Source organism: Mobula birostris, chromosome 4 (assembly GCF_030028105.1).
Source record: "Mobula birostris isolate sMobBir1 chromosome 4, sMobBir1.hap1, whole genome shotgun sequence".
In the NCBI taxonomy this organism is placed as follows: domain Eukaryota; kingdom Metazoa; phylum Chordata; class Chondrichthyes; order Myliobatiformes; family Myliobatidae; genus Mobula; species Mobula birostris.
This window is the reverse complement of record NC_092373.1, coordinates 201,965,866-201,988,500: the sequence shown is the minus strand read 5'-3', so window position 1 is coordinate 201,988,500 and position 22,635 is coordinate 201,965,866. Positions and strand designations below refer to the sequence as shown.

General features: G+C 47.3%; 1 protein-coding gene across 1 annotated transcript in view; it reads left to right on the top strand.

Moving 5' to 3' along the window:
* Nucleotides 1-4,354: 4,354 nt before the first annotated feature.
* paip2b (poly(A) binding protein interacting protein 2B) overlaps nt 4,355-22,635 on the top strand; it is a 122,628-nt gene continuing 104,347 nt past the window's right edge. The window contains exon 1 of the mRNA XM_072256770.1: nt 4,355-4,492. Coding sequence (XP_072112871.1) covers nt 4,370-4,492 — 123 coding nt within the window. The 5' untranslated portion in view covers nt 4,355-4,369. The remainder of the gene's footprint in view (nt 4,493-22,635) is intronic.

Genomic DNA, 22,635 nt, shown 5'->3' with positions numbered 1-22,635 from the left:
ACTCTGAGAGTCATCTTCTCCAGATAGCCATGAAATACAGAAAAACCATGGTCATTGAAAGAAAGGACATAAACCTCCCCCTATGCATGTGAAAGTAAAAGAAACAAAACATGTGAACACCAACCCCCCCCCCACCCCTCCCTTGCACAAAAACTAACAAATTACCCACCTGGACACAGCAGCTAAGTCATCAAATCCTTAACCCCCAAGCCCCTCCCAAGCAAAAAAAAATAGCGTCAATAACATCAAGCCACCTACCCGTCTCTTGTACACAAAAATCTAACAGATCACTCACATGGAAAAACACCATCAACAAGAACATCAGACCCCCAATCCTCAACGCCTCCCTTGCCCAAAAAAACTTACATATCACTCGCCTGCCACTCAGCAACAAGAAAGATAACTCAGGAAAACTGAAGGAGACCAATATAAACACCAGTCCACACTAGTAATCACGTCCGCCTTGGAATTTCAAAAACATCCTCTGTCGGCATTGAGGAGAGTGACAGCTCAAACTCAGTCCTTCCTGGGGGAGTGACCACTGACCCACGGCCTTTTGACCTCTGGCCTGACCCAGCTTCCTGTGGAGAACGACCGCTGACCCAGCTTCCCATGAAGAGCGAATGCTGATCCAGCCTTCTGTGAAGAGCAATCGGTGACCTGGCCTCCTGTGCATTATTCAAATAAAACTGAATATTAAACACACAACATTCATGCCCAGGACATGGCCTCTCTTCTGGAAGGAAGTACAGGGACCTGAGGAAACAGCCTCAACATTTTAGGAACAGGTTCTTCCCATTTGCCATCAGATTGCTGAATGGTCCATGAACCCATGAACAGCACCTCAGTATTTTTCCCTCTATTTTAAAAAATTCTTATTGTATCTTAAAGTATTTTTCTGTATTGCATTGAACTGCTGCTACAAAACAAAAAGAATCATGACATAAATCAGTGATAACAAACTGATTCAGAATTAGAAGAACAATAACAGAGTCCGTTGTTGTGCAAAGTGGTCATTGTGGAGACACAAAAAGAGGTTGCAGATGTTGGAAATCCAGAGCAACACACAAATTACTGGAGGAACTCAAGTGGGCCAGGCAGCATCAATGGATAAAAGACATTTTGGATCAAGTCTTCATTGGGAAAGTAGCTGCTACACTGAGATTGTGATTAAGAAATATCTCCCTGAGTGGACAATGTCCAGCCCTGTGAGAATTCTCACCTCATTGAGACGATTGCTCATTCTGGATCCTTGAGAAAGGTTTTAGCCTGAAATGTCAACTGTTTATTCCCCTCCTTCGATGTTGCATGACCTGCTGAGTTCCTCCAGCATTTTGTGTGTGTGTTGCTCTGGATTTTCAGCATCTGCAGAATCTCTTGTGTTTATGATGGCCCATTCTTCAGAATCAGGTTTAAAATCACTGGCATACACGGCCCCCTCTGCACTGGTGAGTAAATTGTAAATTGGGGGTTGATTTGTCGAGCCCCTCCACTTCATTCACAAGAAGCAGAATTTCCTGGTGGCCAACCATTTTAAGCCCATCCTCATTCCCGTTCTGACATGGCCTCCTCTTTTGTCAGAATGAGACCACCTCAGGGTAGAGGAGCAACACCTCATATTCTGTCTAGGTAGCCTCCAACCTGATGTCTATTTCTCCTTCCAGTAATTTATTTCCCTTCCCCTTCCCTCTTCTTCAATTTCCCACTCTGGCCTCTTACCTTTTCTCCTCTCCTGTGTATCACCTTCCCCTGGTGTCCTCTCCTTTTCCCCACGGTTCACTTTCCTCTCTTCTCAGATTCCTTCTTCTCCAGCCTCCTTTCCCACCCTCCTGAATTTACCTATCACCTTCTACTAGTCCTCCTTCCCCTCTCTCCACCTTTCTATTCTGGCGTCTTTCCCCTTCTTGTCCAGTCCTGAAGAAGGGTCTCAGCCCGAAATGTCGACTTATTAACTTCCATAGATGCTGCCTGGGCTGCTGAGTTCCCTTTTTCTCCCTCCAGCATTTTGTGTGTGTTGCTTTGGATTTCCAGCATCTGCAGAATCTCTTGCATTTATGTCCTTTTACGGCAGCAGTACATTGCAATACATATTTAAAATCTATAAATTACAATAAGAAATATATACATATTAAATTAAATAAGTAGTGCAAAAAGAGAACAAACAAGAAAAAATTCTGAGGCAGTGTTCATGGGTTTATTGTCCATTCAGAAATTTGTTGGTGGTGGGGGAAGAATTTTGAGCGTGTGTTTTCAGGCTACTTCCTCTTTGATGGTAGCAATGAGAAGAGGCCGTGCCCTGTGTGAGACGGGGGTCCTGAATGACAGATGCTTCTAGCCTCTGGAGAGCGGCAGCCTTGTCTAACCTCTCCTTATGGGTCAGCCCACCCTCCCAAGAACTGGGCTGGGTGATCATTCCTGAACTCTCTTCGTTGCAAATGCATGTTTTTATATATATATATTAGAATATATTCGTAACAAAATGCACATGCAAACGTAGAACACAGCCTTTGACAATCGTAGCGGCGCGCTGTGTACACAGAGAGGAAGGCTGCCATCTGGAAGCAGTCTGATACAACACACAAGGAGGCGACACCAATGACTGAGCACATTGAAACGTCATGTGTTGTAACAAAGAATTGTCGAATCAGGATCACGGAATGCCAATAATGGACAGCCAGCAGAGCCAATCAAAGCGCAAGAAGAATGATTCTTGAATACGATAACTGGACTCGGCTTTACCATCGACCTCGTTGTGATCTGGCACTTTATCGGTTACCGGCACTGTACTCTCTCGGTAGCTTTTACATTTGATTCTGCATTGTTATTGTTTTACCTTATTCTAGCTCAATTTAATTGATTTGTATGAACAGTGTGCAAGACAAGTTTCTCACTGCGAGATGCAGTGATATGTAACAATAATAAAACAATTCCAATACAAAATTACAGTGAGCAAGGAACAACGCCTGAAAGCACGAAAGCAAGGCTGAAGAACAGCTTCTAAACCACTGTTACCAGACTCTTGAAAAATGATGTATCATAGAGGATCCCAACTACTCTGTTTGTCCCACTCCCATCACGGAGGAGACTACGTAGCATCAACGCCAGGGCCACCAGGCTCAAAACAATTACTTTCCCCAAGCAGTAAGGCTGATCAACACCTCCACCCAGTAACCCACCCCTCCACACCACCAACCACCACTACTTTATAATTTCCCGTCAGAGTCACTTTATGTACGGACACTCCTGTGCCAAGCATCACTTTACGGCTGGACATCCAAGCTACGTATTTATATTTATTGTGTTTTTAAATTATTGTGTTTTTTAAATCTTATTTTATTTTTTTTGCGCTGCATCAGATCCAGAGTAACAATTATTTCGTTCTGCTTTACACTTTGTACTGGAAATGACATTAAACAATCTTGGATCTTAGCTTTAGAACTTACATCATTATGATTTTGCACTTTATCGTTTACTTGTACTGCACTCGCTCTATAAATTTAACACTTGATTCTGCATTGTTATTGTTTTACTTTGTTCTAGCTCAATGCACGGTGTATGGTTTGATCTGTATGCTAGAGAGGTTTTTCACTGTATCTTGGCATATGTTACAATAATAAACCGTTCCAATTTCGAGCAACAAATCCTACGCCAAAGGGGGCGGGACCACAACTGTAGTTTGCCCCGCCTCTTTATTGATGATTGACGTTCAAGTTAACCAATAATCAGGCTCTAGTGGAGGGGTTCTGCCTTTCAATCCTCTCAAGCAGCTCCAAGGGATTGGTCAAGACAATTATACATAAATCAATAAAATGCACCAAACGAGATTCTTCTTTCCTTCAACCCCCAGCTTGAGTATGAAAGACGACAGAAACCAACCATCGTACGCAACAACATTACAGTGGGCGGGGCAAGAGGCGCGGCTGTTTAACACTGACTGTCCTCCTCATTGGATAGAACGGGGCAGTGCGATGACGTAACGCCCGAGCCTTCTCACTCTCTCCGCCTGAAAAACAACCACGAGAGCGCGCGTGTCCGCCTGCGCCAAGAGTCCCGCCTTCCATTTCGGAGCGATGCGGCCCGTAACCAATTCGTTCTCAGCCCCTTCTCCACCACGCGGTTTCTATTGGTTCCCAGAGCACACGGTCGCATCAGAAGGGCGGGACGATATTGCGATCGTCCATTCATTACGAGGCACGGAGGCGGGATAGGTTTGAGTTCGTTCGCTTGCCAGTGCGCGAGCCCGCCTCGAATACGCGTCCCGCCTTCCGCTTCAGAGCGACGCAAAGGGGAACCAATTCACTTTCAGGCTCCTCTCCAGTTCCCCATTTCCATTGGTCTCTGCGGAAGTCCATCCCGTTAGAAGGGCGGGATGGTCCAATCAGCGCGAAACACAGGAGGCGGGATAGTTTTGAGGTCCGTTTGTTTGCCCGCGCGCGCCCGCGAGCTCGAGAGAGACGCCGAGAGAAAGGGTTTTAAACGTGGTTGGCGTGAGGTAAATATCTATGCAGTTGCTTTGCGTTTTGTGGAGTATTGGTGGGCTCCGAGGGTGTTTGCTGCGTTTCAGTTCCCTGCATCCTACCCCAACCTCCCTTCCCACACGATCCCTGGAGTTCAATGCGGACCGCCTGGATACGAGGAGCTCCTTCAGCCTGCTGGGCCCGAGGCCTTGAAGCAAACATCTCCCCCCACCCCCAATCTTCCCCAACCACGGAATGACTTCTTCTCAAATTCTCGGCCCTCGATCCCCACTCTCGCCGTTGTACCAGGTCATCAGGACCAACCCCAGCGCACCCCTCCCCCACAGATTATAATCCACTAAACTCAAATTTTGCAAACCAAAGCGCCCAACACCAATCCCCCAGGATTACCACTCCTCCCCATCCCTCGCCCCCCAAGACTACACTCCTCCCAACCCCCTCCCCCAGGACCGCTCCTCCTCCCACCCCCCCTCCACCGGGACACTCCTCCTCCTCCCACCCCCCCCTCCCCCGGGACACCCCTCCTTCTCCCACCCCCCCCCTCCCCCGGGACACCCCTCCTCCTCCCACCCCCCCTCCCCCGGGACACCCCTCCTCCTGGACACCCCTCCTCCTCCCACCCCCCCTCCTCCCACCCCCCCCTCCCCCGGGACACCCCTCCTCCTCCAAACCTCCTCCTCCTCCAACCCTCCTCCTCCTCCCCCCCTCCCTCTCCTCCTCTCACTCCCTCCCTCCCCCCCTCTCCTCCTCTCACCCCCTCCCTCTCCTCCTCTCACCCCCTCCCTCTCCCCCTCTCACCCCCTCCCTCTCCCCCTCCCTCTCCCCCTCCCTCTCCCCCTCCCTCTCCCCCTCCCTCTCCCCCTCCCTCTCCTCCCCTCACCCCCTCCCTCACCCCCTCCCTCACCCCCTCCCTCACCCCCTCCCTCACCCCCTCCCTCACCCCCTCCCTCTCACCCTCCCTCTCACCCTCCCTCACCCCCTCCCTCTCACCCTCCCTCTCACCCTCTCACCCTCTCCCCCTCCCTCTCACCCTCCCCCCTCCCCCCTCCCCCTCCCCCCCTCCCCCTCCCCCTCCCCCTCCCCCTCCCCCTCCCCCTCCCCCTCCCCCTCCCCCCTCCTCCCCCCCTCCTCCTCCCCCCCCGTCCCCCTCCCCCCCTCCTCCTCCCCCCCCTCCTCCTCCCCCCCTCCTCCTCCCCCCCTCCTCCTCCCCCCCTCCCCCTCCCCCCCTCCCCCTCCCCCCGTCCCCCTCCCCCTCCCCCCTCCCCCCCCCTCCTCCTCCCCCCCCGTCCCCCTCCCCCCCTCCTCCTCCCCCCCCTCCTCCTCCCCCCCCTCCTCCTCCCCCCCTCCTCCTCCCCCCCCCTCCTCCTCCCCCCCCTCCTCCTCCCCTCCTCGGGACTCCCCTCCTCCTCTCACCCCCCCACCTCCCCGGGACTCCCCTCCTCCTCTCACCCCCCCCACCTCCCCGGGACTCCCCCCCTCCTCTCACCCCCCCCACCTCCCCGGGACTCCCCTCCTCCTCTCACCCCCCCCACCTCCCCGGGACTCCCCTCCTCCTCTCACCCCCCCCACCTCCCCGGGACTCCCCTCCTCCTCTCACCCCCCCCTCCCCGGGACTCCCCTCCTCTTCCCACTCCCCCTCCTCCTCCCAGTCCCCCCTCCCCGGGACTCCCCTCCTCTTCCCACTCCCCCTCCTCCTCCCACCCCCACTCCCCTCCTCCTCCCACCCCCACTCCCCTCCTCCTCCCACCCCCTCCCCCGGGACTCCCCTCCTCCTCTCACCCCCCCCACAGGACTCCGCTCCTCTCCTTCGCTCCCCCCCCCCCCCAGGACTCGCTCCTCTCCTTCCCAACCCCCCCCCCCCAGGACTCGCTCCTCTCCTTCCCAAACCCCCCCCCCCCCAGGACTCGCTCCTCTCCTTCCCTCCCCCCCCCAGGACTCGCTCCTCTCCTTCCCTCCCCCCCCCCCAGGACTCGCTCCTCTCCTCTCCTCCTCCCCCCCCCCCCAGGACTCGCTCCTCTCCTCTCCTCCTCCCCCCCCCCCCAGGACTCGCTCCTCTCCTTCCCTCCCCCGCCCCCCCAGCACTCGCTCCTCTCCTTCCCTCCCCCCCCCCCCCAGGACTCGCTCCTCTCCTTCCCTCCCCCCCCCCCAGGACTCGCTCCTCTCCTTCCCTCCCCCCCCCCCAGGACTCGCTCCTCTCCTTCCCTCACCCCCCCAGGTCTCCGCTCCTCTTCTTCCCTCCCCCACTCCCCCCAGGTCTCTGCTCCTCTCCTTCCCTCCCCCACCCCCTCCCAGGACTCTGCTCCTCTCCTTCCCTCCCCCACCCCCCCCAGGACTCTCATTCCCTCCCCCACCCCCCCCCAAGGACTCTCCTTCCCTCCCCCACCCCCCCCCAGGACTCTCCTTCCATCCCCCCCAGGACTCCGCTCCTCTCCTCCCCTCCCCCAGGACTCCGCTCCTCTCCTTCCCTCCCCCATCCCCCCCAGGACTCCGCTCCTCCCCTCCCCCCCAGGACTCCGCTCCTCCCCTCCCCCCCAGGACTCCGCTCCTCCCCTCCCCCCCAGGACTCCGCTCCTCCCCTCCCCCCCCAGACTCCCCTCCTCCGCTCCCTCCCCCCGGACTCCCCTCCTCTGCTCCCCCCCCCCCCGGACTCCCCTCCTCCGCTCCCCCCCCAGGACTCCCCTCCTCGGCTCCCCCCCCCCAGGACTCCCCTCCTCGGCTCCCCCCCCCTCCAGGACTCCCCTCTTCGGCTCTCCCCCCCCCCCCAGGACTCCCCTCTTCGGCTCTCCCCCCCCCCCCCAGGACTCCCCTCCTCGGCTCCCCCCCCCCCAGGACTCCCCTCCTCGGCTCCCCCCCCCCCCAGGACTCCCCTCCTCGGCTCCCCCCCCCCCCAGGACTCCCCTCCTCGGCTCCCCCCCCCCGGACTCCCCTCCTCTGCCCCCGCCCCCCCCCCGGACTCCCCTCCTCTGCCCGCCCCCCCCCCTCCACCACCCGCCCCACCCTTCCTCCGCTGACCCCCCCCGACTCCCCTCTTCTGCTTCCCCCCCCCCACCCGGGACTCCGCTCCTCCCCGCCCTCCTCCCTCCTCCCCCCCTCTCCCCCCTCCCCGGGACTCTGTCCCTCCCTCCCTCACCCGGGACTCCGCCCCCTCCCCCCCGGGACTCCGCTCATCCCCGTCCCCCTCCCCCTCCCCCCCGGGACTCCGCTCATCCCCGTCCCTCTCCCCCTCCCTCCCCGGGACTCCGCTCCTCGTTTCCCCCCCCCCAGGACTCCGCTCCTACTCACCCCCCCACCTCCCACCCCCCACCAGGACTCTACTCCTCCTCCCACGTTCCTCCCTAGGTTTCCACTCCTCCCCCATCATTACATGAACCACCCTGACCATTACTAGAGTAATTTTCACCGGTTACATCCCCACAATCGTTGATCGTAATCTCCCATCACAACCACAACCTCGCACTCCAATCCCCATCTTTGGCTTTATTCACTTTCTTGGCTTTAATCGCACCATTCCTTACCGTCTCCAATTCCGAAATGAAAAGGAATCTTATTCTCTCCTTAACCCTTTGCCGCAATTCTTGACACCACTTCCCAGTCTTAACTTTCTCACTCTACTGCCACAACATCCCCTGCCATGATTGCACCTCCCGCACTGCCCTTTCCAAAAATATCCTTGCTACAGTCGTTCAGCCAATTCCCTAAATGCTTCATTTCCACCTTCAGCCCCAAAGTCAGGTTGTGATTTCGAAGGAAATGTGTTTGTTTTTGGTTTGCTGGTTAACCATGTTAAAATTGCTGTAAATATGTTAAGTCGTTTTTCGATAGTGATATGTTGTTGTCTCTTGGTGGGTAAGTCACTTTTGTTTGTGAGTAGGGCATTGTTTTGGGATCAAAATCAAATGAATTTACAGTTCTGTAACACTTCACAACATTTGGACAATGAAGAATTTAAAGCTAAAGACGTTGATGTATTGTAGCTGTTGAAGGACAACTGAATTGGGCACACCAAGACCTCACAAACAGCAGTGGCCATATAACTGTTTTGAAATGAGAGGCCATGTGGAGTTTAGAGTTTGCTCTGCTAGTCAGCATAATTACTGCTGATTCTGTGGCACAATTTCAAATTCACACCTGATCTCCGTGTTCTTCACTTACTTGGTGTCCAAAATACAGTGCTCAGCCTCAAATATAATTCTACGCATAACATCTAATCCACGACTAATTTTTCCATTATCTTAAATGAGAAACCCTTAATCCTGAGATGGTACTCCCTTGTTCTAAAATCTCCAGCTGGAGAAAATGGCTGCTTAATTGTATGTCAGAAGGCAGATTTGTGTTTAGTAGTTTGTGGTGAACCTACTTTATTTCAATATGCTTTCAACCTGCTTCGGTTATTTTTAAGATTATTTCCTGTCTTCACACTAAGGATATCCTCATTGTGTCACAAGTTGCTCAGCCACATTGGTAATTAACAGATCTTGTTGATGCTTGTGTTGTTCTGCTGAACATTGTGGGCAAGTTTAATTGGTGGCGGAATGTGTGGTAGCACTCGCAGGCTGCCCCCAGCACATCCTTAGTTTGTTCTGGTTGTTAATGCAAATGACACATTTCACTGTATAAATCTAAATGTGAATTGCAGCAGAAAATTGAGTATTCACATGAAATAACAGACTTGTAACATTAGCTGTAATCTTGTTACCTGATGTATTCCTTGTTTCCGTTCCTCCTGCTCTGTAATGAAATGACCAACTTTGGTTGAATGAGGAAAGTGCAAGAACAGTTATGAAGCAGAACTTTCAGGCATTCAGGGAAAGGAGATGTTGATATGCTTCAATATGGGCATGTGTGCTGGTCATTAGAAGCACTATGGTATCCACATAATCTACACATTAATTGCAACTCTGCAAACTGCCAGTCATCAGCAACAAATAGAAGGATGTTCTACTAGGCCAGGGGTTCCCAACCTTTTTTATGCCATGGAGCCTTACAACTAACCAAGGGGTCAGTGGACCGCAGGTTGGGAACCCCTGTGCTAGATGGAATTAAAAATATATAAATAATGAGGGGCTGACTCTTCCCTAATCTTGAAGTGACCAATGCCAAAGGGACCTATTTTTGGCCAATTTAGTTCACTTCATTTGTAATGTAATTCCAAATGTAATGGTGGAAATCTGCTTCAGAGCCTGTCACTCTTGTAGTTAAACTGAAGATTATCCCATTAGATTCAGATTTATTTATCCCATGTACACCAAAACACAGTGAAATGTATTAACAACTAACACACCCAAGGATGTGCCTGCAAGTGTTGCCAACTGTTATGATACTGGCATAGCAAGCCACAATGTTTTACAGAACAACACAAGCTGCAACAGTGACAAGAAAATAAGACAGCAGTAAAACAAGCCCCTTTCCAATCCCTCCCACTCACTTATGCATCCAGACAGGCATCCAATCTGACAGATCGCCTCTATTCTCTTGTCTTTGTCCCTGGATTCTCAAACTGTCAGACTTCAGTCCTGCTACTTTGGACTCTGCCCCAGGATTCTGATCACAGGTTTGACCTGGGCCCTTGTGACTCTTACGGACATCTACCTTCAGGCTTCTACCTCTGGACTCCGCATGCCCTAAACTTGGATCTTCAGCTTTGCCATCCGGACTTCACTGAGGTTAACCTATGGGTCTCCTCTTCTGGACTCGGAAAGAAATAGATTTCTAGACTTGCATGGACCTCTGGCCACTGTGACTTGGAGGTTATCGGCCCTTGTGGACCTCCCACAGTCTTCCAACCTGGAACCAGTCTCCAATCTAAGGATCGCTGGTCTCAGCGCCTCCGACATGACATACAGGATTGCTGGCATTGAGACTAGAGTTTGATGGTTTTAATGCATCTATAACTATGTAAGCACCTACTGTGGTGTAGCCTGTCCATCATCTTTATTGGTCCAAAGGTGGGGCTAGCCAAGGAAAGGTGTCATTAACAGAAATATCAAGCAATGCTAATCAAATCACCTAGTCATTGATACCCTGGACTTTACTAAAGTAACTAGGTAACCGTTATACAAATCAGGACATTGGATTAGATTAAAAAATCTGTTTTTGATATTATGACAGCATTTCTCCATTACAAGTGATTACAAAAGTTTCAAGTGAGATAGAAGTCAATGAAAGAGTGGAAACTCACCTGTCATAGGACAACTGAACTCATTTTTAGCACTAAGAAATATGCTTGAGGTTGAAAATAAACTCAGTCCCAGGAGATTGTTCCTGGGCTGCTCCATGCCAGAGTTTGTTCAGCTGTTTCCAATAGTGACCCTGTCATTATCAGAGTTTGGGTTCTCTGCTGATGAATCCAGTATTCAGCTTTGTTTGCAGTTCCCCTATCAGTGCAGTGGTCTGTGCCACATGCAGAATGAAGATGATGCTGCAACTACCAGTTATGTAACTACAGAGGACTCTCTTGAACCTGTACTATATTAAACAAGTTAAGAACATGGAACATTACAGCATAGTACAGGCCTTTTGGCCCACAATGTTGTGCCAACATTTTAACCTAATCTAAGATCAGTCTAACCCTTCCCTACTACATAACCTTCCATTTTTTTCCCCTCTTTCGTCCATGTGCTTGTCTAAGAGTTTTTAATTGTCCCTATTGTATCTGTCTCTATCACCACTCCTGGCACCCCCACACACTCTGTGTAAAGTTCATGGTTGAACTTGAATATCAGCACTGTCTTCTTGCTGTATATTCATGACATTTGGATTCTCTGTCCTTATTTTAACCTGCAGTGCATCATGTACTTTCAGTTTTCATAAATTCTGTTGAACACAGTTCTGTGATATCTAAGCAGTTAAACGAATATAAATGTTTTGGTGGTGTATTTCTGTTCATATTCTAAAAATGTAGAGGTAATGGAAATTTTTAAAGCTGTGAAAGTTAGTCACAAAACACATTTCTTTAAACTGATTTAAACAATGCAGTCTTATCCAGGTTAACTGGGACTACCTCAACAAACAGCACAAACACAATTAATGTAATACCCTAGTGTTTATGTGAAGAGATTTGATCCATGATAATAATGCCACCTTTGACATTGTGATGTTTCCTGATATTTTGCAATAATGTTAACCAGCATTAAGATTTGGTAATTGAAAATAGACCAAACATGGGAATAAACATCTTTCTTTGATTAGTAGGGTGATGCAATACAGGGATTAATGATCAGATTCTAGGTATTTGCTCACAATACAGAGGAGTTTGCTGAGGGATCAAGTAACATATTTCCAGGTTTACAAATGATACTAAACTAGGTAGGTTTCTGAGTGGGAAGGAGGATATAAAGAGGGACCAAGGAGTGAGTAGATTGAATATGATGTGAAAAATATGAGGTCACCCACTGCAACATACACAAAATGCTAGAGGAATTCAGCAGGTCAGGCAGCATTTGTGGAGATAACCAGTCAACATTTTGAGTCAAGATCCTTCATCAGGACTGGAAGGGAAGAGGGAAGAAGCCAGTATAAGAAGATGGAGAAGGTGACAGGTGAGGGGAGGTAGGTGGGGGAGGGGGATGAAGTAAAAAGCTGGGAGGTATTAGGTGGAAGAGGTAAAGGGCTGAAGAAGAAGAAATCTGATAGGAGAGGACAGTAGGCCATGGGAGAAAAGAAAGGTGGAAGGGCACCAGAGAGAGATGATGGCTAGGTGAAGAGAAGGGAGCCAGAATGGGGAATGGAAAAAGAGAAAGGCGGGGGAGTAGATGTTCATGCCAGAGATTTGAGATAGCAAGGCGGAATATGAGTTGTTGCTCCTCCTATCTGACAGTGGCCGCATGACAGTAAAGGAGGCCGTAGACTGACATATCTGACATAGAGGGAGTACAAAGAAGGTTCACCAGATTGATTCCTGGGATGGCAGGACTTTCATATGAAGAAAGACTGGATGAACTGGGCTTGTACTCGTTGGAATTTAGAAGATTGAGGGGGGATCTGATTGAAACGTATAAGATCCTAAAGGGATTGGACAGGCTAGATGCAGGAAGATTGTTCCCGATGTTGGGGAAGTCCAGAACGAGGGGCCACAGTTTGAGGATAGAGGGGAAGCCTTTTAGGACCGAGATTAGGAAAAACTTCTTCACACAGAGAGTGGTGAATCTGTGGAATTCTCTGCCACAGGAAACAGTTGAGGCCAGCTCATTGGCTATATTTAAGAGGGAGTTAGATATGGCCCTTGTGGCTACGGGGGTCAGGGGGTATGGAGGGAAGGCTGGGGCGGGGTTCTGAGTTGGATGATCAGCCATGATCATAATAAATGGCGGTACAGGCTCGAAGGGCCGAATGGCCTACTCCTGCACCTATTTTCTATGTTTCTATATCAGAATGGGAAGTCAAATTGAAATCCTGCTTTTTTTTATGGTGGATGAAGTGAAGGTGTATGACAAAGTGGCCCTCCTATCTATGTCGGGTCTCATCGATGTAATGGAGGCCAGACTGGGAGCACTGGATGTAGAGGATGGTGCTGACAGACTTGCAGGTGAAGTGTTGTCTCATCTGTAAGCACTGTTAGTCACACTTACAGGGATAAGTGCCAGGAGGTAGATTAGTGGGAGGGGCGAGTGGACAAGGGAGACACATAAAGAATGATCACTGTGAAGAGTGGAGGGAAGGTAAAGATGCACTTAGTGGTAGGGTCCATTAAAGACAGTGGAGGTTGCAGAGAATGATGTGCTGGATAAGGGGGTTCATGGGGTGATAGGTAAGGACTAAGGAAATCTTATCCTCTTTATGGTGATGGGAAAATGGGTTGATAATGGATGTGTATGAAAAGTTCATCCAGTATTTTCTGTATGTTGCTCTGGATTTTCAGCTTCAGTGGGATTTCTTGTGTTTCATCCATTTTTGTACACGTAACAGAAGGGCGGTGTATTTTACTTCAAGATGGTGAGAGATTGGATGGAATTAATGTTCAAAAGGAGATCAGAATCAGGTTTATTATCACTGTCCCATAATGCTGTGTAATTTGTTCTGCAACAACAGTACAATGCAAAGACATGAAATTACTATAAATCACAAAATAAATAATGCAAATGAAGAATAATAATGTAGTGTTAATGATTTCATGAGATCATTTAGAGATCTAATGATGGAGGGCAATAAACTGTTCCTGAATCATTGACTGGGTCTTCAGACTTCTTTTACTACTGTCAGGGAGGAGGTAGAAGAAGAGTGCCTGTCCCAGATGGTGAGGGGCTTTGATGGCTACTGCTTCTGGAAGATGTCTTTGATGGTTAGGAGAGTTGTGTCATGTTGGACACAGAACAGATCCACAGAAATGTTGACACCCAGGAACTTAAACTGTTCACCCTTTCCTCCTACTTTCCCTTGCTGAAGTCCACAATAAATTCCTTTGTCTTGCTGATGTTAAATGCAAGATTGTTGTTGCAACACCACTTAATCAGCTGATCTACCTCAATTCTGTATGCCTCCTTGTTGTTATCTGTAAATTATAAATTGTGTTTAAACTGTGCTTAGAAATAGTCTTGAGAGAGTAGAGCAGTGGGCCAAGCATACATCCCTGAGCTGAGTTGATTGTCAATGTTGTCTTCCGATGAGAAAGTCAAGGATCCAGTTGCAGAGGGAGGTACAGAAGCTTAGGTTTAGAAGTTGACTGATGAATTCTGAGGGGATGATGGTACTGAATGCTAAGTTGTAATTAATAAACAGCAGCCTGATGTGTGTTTTGCTGTTGTTCTGCTGTTGTTCAGCAGAATGGAGAGTGATTGAGATTACCTTAGCTGTAGAACTGTTGTGATGGTAGGTGAATTGCAGCATGTCTAGCTCTTTGTTGAGTTAATTCTAGCTGTAACCAACCTTTCAAAGCACTTGTGAATGCACAATTGATAATCATTTAGGCAACTCATCCTGCCACACCCCTACAGCCACTGGGATATTGGGGAGTATTCACTCCCCAACTTTTATGTGTGTTGCTAGAAATGCAGGCCTACTAGGGAAAAGTATAAAAAGAATTTGCTAGGTTCATGCAGGGGAGGCTCTTCAATCAGTATGTCGATAGTCCATCAAGAGGAGGGGCCACATTTGACCTGTTATTGGGAAATGAGCTTGGGCAGATGACTGAGCTTTCACTTGGAGAACACTTAGGGTAAAGTGACCAGACAGCTCTTTCAAGGTCTAAGATAGTGAAAGAAAAGGACAAGAATGGATCTTGTGGGAGAATATTAAAGTGAAGCAGGGCAAATTACAAAAGTATTGGGGTTAATTGGGATAACTGTATTTGGGCAAGTCCACATGGAATGTGGGAGGGTACGGGACAGGAATGTTCCACTAAGAAGGATGACAAAGATGGCAAGGCAAGAGAACCTTGGATATCAAGAGAAGTTGTGAATTTTGTCAAGAAGAGAAGGGAAGTGCATACAATGTTTAAGAAGCTAAAATCAGAGCCCTTGAGGATTATAAAGAAGCTAGAAAAAACTCAAGGAGGGAATTAGAAGAGCTGGGAGGAGGCATGAAAAGTCCTTGCAAGTAGGATTAAAGAGAATCCACACATTGTATACGTACATCAAGAGCAAGACGATAGCTAGGGAGAGGGTAGGACCATTCAGGATAAAGGAGGAAACATGTGCTTGGTAGTGAAAGATTGGGTGAGGTCTAAATGAGTACTTTGCATTAGTATTTACCAAGGAGAGAGATGTGGAGAGGAGTAATGTGATCAGCGTGTACTGTGCTAGATTGCTAGGGCATTTTGAGGTGAAGAAGGAGATAGTGTGCCTCTTAACATCAAGATGGATAAATCGCCAGGGCCTGTTGGGAGATACCCTAAGTTACTGAGGGAGGCTAGGGATGAGATTACTGGGGCCTCGTCCAAAATCTTTGCCTTCTAATCACGTGCAAAGACCCAGAGGGCTGGCAAGAAGCTAATAGTGTTCTATTATTCAATAAGGGAAATGAGGGAAAAGACAGAAGGTAGTTGTCGATGGGACTTATTCTGACTGGAGGTCTTTGACTAGTGGTGTTCAGCAGGGATTTGTACTAGGACCTCTGCTGTTTGTAATGTATATAAGTGACCTGGATGAAAAAACAGATGCGTGTGATAGTAATTTTTCAGTTGATATAAAAATTGGTAGTGTAGGTTGCTAAATGATACAATTGGGTATCGATCAGTTGCACATATCTTGTGGAGAAGTGGCAGATGAGAAATAGATGGGGTTTAATCCAGCAAAATGTGAGGTTTTGCATTTTAGGAGATCAACTGTAAAGGGACAGCACTTTATTAATGGCAAGACACTTAACAGTGATGTGCAGAGGGATCTTGGGCTCCCATTTAATGCTCACTGAAAGTGGCTACGCAGGTTGATAAGGTGGTAAAATGGCATGTAGCATGCTTGCATTTAGTAGTTGAAACATTGCAATCAAGAGTCAGGAAGTTATGTTACAGCTTTATAAAACTCTGGTTAGAATGCGTCTGGAGTATTGTATTCAATTCTGGTTGCCTGATTATAAGAACGATGTGGAGAATTTAGAGAGTTTTATCAGAATGTTGCCTGGATTAGAGAGCATGTGCTATAAAGGAGAGGTTGGACAAACTTGGGCTGATTTCTCTGGAGTGGTAGAGGCTGAGAGAAGGCTTGATAGAGATTTACAAAATTTTAGGATCCATAGAGGAGAAAACTAGTATCTTGTTCTCAGGGTTGAAATGTTTAATACTAGAGGACATGCATTTAAAGTAAGAGGGGTAATTTCAAAGGAGTTATGCAGGGCATGATTTTTCTTAGAGTATAGGTCTGGGGTATACATTGCCAGGGGTGATGGTGAAGCCAAATACAACAGAGGTGTTTTCAAGAAGTTCTTAGAAAAGCACATGAATGTGCAGAGGATGGAGGGAAACAGAAGTTGTGTAGGAGAACATCAGGTGGACAATTAATTACTAGTTTATTTATTTATTTCGAGATACAGCGCCAAACATGTCCTTCCGGCCCAATGAGTGGCACTAGTCAGATACCCACTTATTATATCCCTAGCCTAATCCCAGGACAATTTACAATGACCAGTTAACCTACTAACCAGTATGTCTTTGCACCGTGGCAGGAAACAGGAATACCTGGAGAAAACTCACATGATTGTGAGGAAAACCTACAAACTCCTTGTGGTCAACATCGGAATTGAACTCCGAACTCTAGATTGGCCCCAAGCTGTAATAGTGTCACACTAACCATTACGCTACCGTAGCAGTTGGGCACAACATCATGGATCGAAGAACCTATTTCTGTGTTACACTACACTGTTCTATGTTCTGTATAACCAACTTTTCTATCACTTTCTCTGCCCTTGTAGATTTTTGGTTGAGAGTATACAAATTCTTCTAGCTGTCTATTGACCTTTATAATCATCTTGCTCTATTGCGGTGTTATTTCCACCAGATATTCTGATTTGATTACTAATATGTAAAACAGGATGGTGGGGGATTTTTTTGAAGTGGAGAAAAGTTTGGAATCAATTAATTTGTTTCACTTAACATTTTAAGATCATAGGGGAATACATTGAGTTCAGAGTTGTGAAAAACCTTTATGGAAAATGAAAAAAATACTAAGCTTGTGACAGTTAAAAACCTTTTGCTGTAGTAATTACTAGCCAGCAGAATTAAGATGTCCTAACTGATACCATTGGAAATGTAAACGTGCACAAGGAACCAAATTAAGAAGAGCTAAGGATTCAGCAAGAATTCAATACTGGGGGATATAGTGGTGAAGGACAGTGTAGCAAATTTTTTGCTTTTGTTTTTTTAAGTCATGAGGTCATACAGCACAGAACTGGGCCCTTCAGTCCACCATATGATTCATCAAAGCAGCCTACACTAATCCCATTTACTCACATTTCATCCATTGCTTTCTGTACTTTGGTGAATGAAGTGGTTGTCTTGATGTGAAAGTGTCTCCGCTAAGTCTTCAGCGGCGCATTCCAGATGCCAGCCACCCTTTGTGTGGAAATCTCTCTCTAAACTTCCTCAGTCTTGGCTTAAATTTGTGGTGCTTTGTCTTTGATATCCGTCCTGTCAAGGAGGTAAAATATTTTTACTATCTACCCTGTCTGTCCCTCTTGTAAATTTATGTCTGTATCAGGTCTCCTCTTAGCCTCGCCTCCAGGGAAAAGAAACCCAGCTTATCTAGCATTTCCCTGTAACTGTAAAACTTCAATCCAGGTGATATCTTGGTAAATCTCCTCTCCACCCTCTCCAGCACAAACACATCCTTTCTTTACTGTGGTGACCAGAACTTACTTGGCCTGACCGCTATTTTATAAAGTTGTAACAGGACTTCCCTGCCAAGTATATGCAGAAAATGCACAAACTCATTCAGTCATATTTGGCAATGTGGATTTCAATTTAACTGTTTGTTGAAATTGGACTGCAGAGGCCAGTGTTCTAGGATTATCCTTGCATCTTTTGTTTTATGATGCAATACTGTTCCTTCAGAGTTGCTTCTGCTCAAAACCAGTTTGGAGGAATCATTTAAATAAAAGTAGGAGCTGCTGTGAATAATTTCAGTTTGATTTAACTGATTTTGAAATGAGTAGATTACAGTTCAGTTTTAGATTTGCTCATTTTGCTTTATTAAAATCTAATCTTGATTTGTTGGGGTAATTGCCAGGTTGAACCACCTGTATGTATTCAATACCTGGACCCAATATGAAAACATAAAAATTAAACAAATTTGAACTCCAACCATAAAGGTGCTCACTTCAATTATTTTCTAATAACTAGACATCAGTACTTCACTAAACCTAACTTACTATTCACACTGAGCCCAGGCAATCAGGTTCTTAAGTTAAACAGCTGGAAAACATAGTCATAGTCATACTTTATTAATCCTGGGGGAAATTGGTTTTCTTTCTCATTACAGTTGCTCCATAAATAATTAATAGAACCATAAATAGTTAAATAGTAATATGTAACTTATGCCAGTAAATTATGAAATAAATCCAGGACCAGCCTATTGGCTCAGGATGTCTGACCCTCCAAGGGAGGAGTTGTAAAGTTTGATGGCCACAGGCAGGAATGACTTCCTATCACGTTCAGTGCTACTTCTCGGTGGAATGAGTCTCTGGCTGAATGTACTCCTGTGCCCAACCAGTACATTATGTAGTGGATGGGAGACATTGACCAAGATGGCATGCAACTTAGACAGCATCCTCTTTTCAGACACCACTGTCAGAGAGTCCAATTCTATCCCCACAACATCACTGGCCTTAAGAATGAGTTTGTTGATTCTGTTGGTGTCTGCCACCCTCAGCCTGCTGCCCCAGCACACAACAGCAAACATGATAGCACTGGCCACCACAGACTCATAGAACATCCTCAGCATCATCCGGCAGATGTTAAAGGACCTCAGTCTCCTCAGGAAATAGAGACGGCTCTGACCCTTCTTGTAGACAGCCTCAGTGTTCTTTGACCAGTCCAGTTTATTGTCAGTTCATATCCCCAGATATTTGTAATCCTCCACCATGTCCACACTGACCCCCTAGATGGAAACAGGGGTCACCGGTACCTTCGCTGTCCTCAGGTCTACCACCAGCTCCTTAGTCTTTTTCACGTTAAGCTGCAGATAATTCTGCTCAGACCATGTGACAAAGTTTCCTACCGTAGCCCTGTACTCAGCCTCATCTCCCTTGGTGATGCATCCAACTATGGCAGAGTCATCAGAAAACTTCTGAAGGTGACAAGACTCTGTGCAGTAGTTGAAGTCCGAGGTGTAAATGGTGAAGAGAAAGGGAGACAAGACAGTCCCCTGTGGAGCCCCAGTGCTGCTGATCACTCTGTCAGACATACAGTGTTGCAAGCACACGTACTGTGGTCTGCCAGTCAGGTAATCAAGAATCCATGATACCAGGGAAGCATCCACCTACATCGCTGTCAGCTTCTTCCCCAGCAGAGCAGGGCGGATGGTGTTGAACGCACTGGAGAAGTCAAAAAACATGACCCTCACAGTGCTCGCTGGCTTGTCCAGGTGGGTGTAGACACGGTTCGGCAGGAAGACGATGGCATCCTCAACTCCTAGTCAGGGCTGGTAGGCGAACTGGAGAGGATCTAAGTGTGGCCTGACCATAGGCCGGAGCAGCTCCAGAACAAGTCTCTCCAGGGTCTTCATGATATGGGAGGTCAATGCCACCGGTCTGTAGTCATTGAGGCCGCTGGGGTGCAGCGTCTTCGGCACAGGGACGAGGCAGGACGTCTTCCACAATACAGGAACCCTCCGGAGCCTCAGGCTCAGGTTGAAGACATGGCGAAGTACTCCACATAGCTGAGGGGCACAGGCTTTGAGCACCCTGGTACTGACACCATCCGGTCTTGCAGCCTTGCTTGGGTTGAGAGGTTTCAGCTGTCTTCTGACCTGTTCAGCTGTGAAGCCCACCGTGGTGGTTTCGTGTGGGGAAGGGGTATAGTCATGAGAGCAAGGTGGGGGACTGTGAGGAGGGGTAGGAGGGGAGAGTGGAATATGTGTTGGTTGGGGGCCGACAACCAACGACACCCAAACTAATTATTTGCATTGAATATTTTTGGTGTGAATTATTTTATATTTTGATGAAATAAGCTGGGAGGTGATAGGTAGAAGGGGCAAAGGGCTGAAGAAAGAAATCTAATAAAAGAAAACCATGGAATAAAGGAACGGAGAAGGGAAACCAGAGAGAGCTGATGAGCAAGTGAGGAGAAGAGCAGAGAGAAGAACAAGTAATTTTCAGAAGTTAGAGAAAATGATGTTTGTGCCATCAGGTTGGAGGCTACCTTGACAGAATACAAAGACTTGCTCTTCCAAACTGAGTTTGGCTCATCATTGCAGAAAAGGAAACCACGAACAGATATGTCAGAATAGGAAGTCGAATTGAAAAGGATAGCCATCAGGAGATCCTCCCTTTGTGATGGACAGAGCAAATATGTTCAACAAAGTGATCCCCAATCTGATTGAAATGTGCAGGAAGCAGCACCAATGCATTTGTCAATATAGCCATGGCTACTACACCTTTGGATGAAGAGGGAGGAGCTGAAAGAGAAATTATTGAGGGCAAGAACCAGTTCTGCCATATCTTGAGGAGGAGGGTGGTGGTGGAGGGTAACTGGTTAGGTCTGTTGTTCAGAAAGAAGTGAGGAGCTTTAAGGCCTTCCTGATAAGTATTGGAAGTGTATAGGAACTGGATGTCTATAGTGAAAATAAGGCTATCAGGGCCATGGAACTGAAAGTGATTGAAGTGATGGAGAGACATTAATGAGTGTTGGTTGCATTGATTGCCACAAATTGTTACTAGTAAACTTTTGCCAGATATGTTGTTCTGTTTGGTGCAAACTGCTGTTGCATCTTAAAACCAAGTTTTGGCTTAATAAAATAACTCTATAGTTGAATGCATGCAATATATTACATATTTAATCAAGAAGATCAAAAATCTACTCTAAATTAATGCCACAAAAATTTCAGTGTTTCCTGTAAGAGGACCAAGTATTGAAAATGAAAATCAAACTTTCATGCTAATGTCAATGATAAATAGCTGTACTCCCAAGTTAGTCTTCTGCATGAATTTCCAACAATTCACTTCCATAGCCTTCTGATTACTGAGATTTTCAGATAAAATGGAAGTTTTCTGATCTGTTGATTATTTTTGCAAATAAAATTCACCTGATCTCCATTTTTGTTTTTATTTCTGTAAATTTCTGTGATACCAGGGGATATGTGATAAATGATTATGACCACTTTTTTTTAAAGAAGTACTTCACAGTTCAAAGGATGTTTGAGTGCAGGTTTCCCCCGCCATCCGAAGGTAGAGCGTTCCTATGAAATGGTTCATAAGCCGAAATGTCGTAAAGTGAAGAAGCAGTTACCATTTATTTATATGGGAAAATTTTGTGAGCGTTCGCAGACCCAAAAATAACCTACCAAATTATGCCAAATAACACACAAAACCTAAAATAACAGTAACATATATTAAAAGCAGGAATGATATGATAAATACACAGCCTATATAAAGTAAAGTACTTCTCTACAACGATTGCCTGCACAGATCTCGGTAGTGAAAATCTCACGCAAGCGCTGTTGGCATAAACGCGCTCTCCAGTAACCTTTAAACAACGAAGCTGCCAAATCTACCAAATAACACGTAAAAATACACAGCCTATATAAAGTAGAAATAATGTACGTACAGTGGGTAGTATCACTTACCGGAATTGGGAAAACAGCGCCGAGCACACTGATGATGGTGTATTAGACTGAGTCGTCACAGGCTGGGTGGTGCAGTGGCCCCCATCCTCCAGACCGCCGACCTGATACATTGCTGCGAAGAACGCAGGGGTCCAGCGGTAGCCAGGAGGCACACAGCACATCGTTAAGAAAAAAGCCGAAATAAACATGCTAATTACTTAGGTGCTGCCTGGCACATAAATGTCGGCGCAGATCAGAGGCAATTGCCGATTGCATCGCCTCTGATCTGGGCCGACAATTACGTGCTAGGCGGCACCTAATTAATTAGCATGTTTATTTTGGCTTTTTTCTTAAAGATGTGCTGTGTGCCTCCCGGCTATCGCTGCGTTCTTCGCGAATTGGTGCAGTATCTGTCCGGGGCCTGGGTGGTGGGACACGGGGGTGTCATCTCATCATCGATCAGGGCAGGCAGCTCATCTTCTCCTATGACTGCCTGCCTCGATGTCGAAGGTCGAGGTTTGTCGTCTGCTGTGGCTGATACGGAAGGCTTGCTTGACTGCTGAGCCTCGCGCATTTTTCTATCATACAGTTGTTTGTAAGCACTCAAACCATTCTGCAAATATCCCCTAAACCTACGTACCTCTTCAAAATTAGTCGTGCTTTATCATTGCAGCGAAAATCTCACGCAGTTGCTTCACTTTCTGCATTCGGTTGCATTCGGTTTCAATTGTTATCCTTTCCTCTTCCAGTTGCATCAGCTCTTCATCTATCAGTTCTTGGTCATGGGATGCTAAAACCTCTTCAACATCATCTTCGTCAACTTCCACAAGCCAAACTCACTTTGTCCTTGCTTCGTTCACCACGATCGAAATGCTTAATTATGTCTAGTTTTCGCTAAGTGTAACACCCCTACTCTTTCAGGCTTTTCCGACACCTTAGAACTCATCTTGCTAACGGTTGCTCAATGCAAC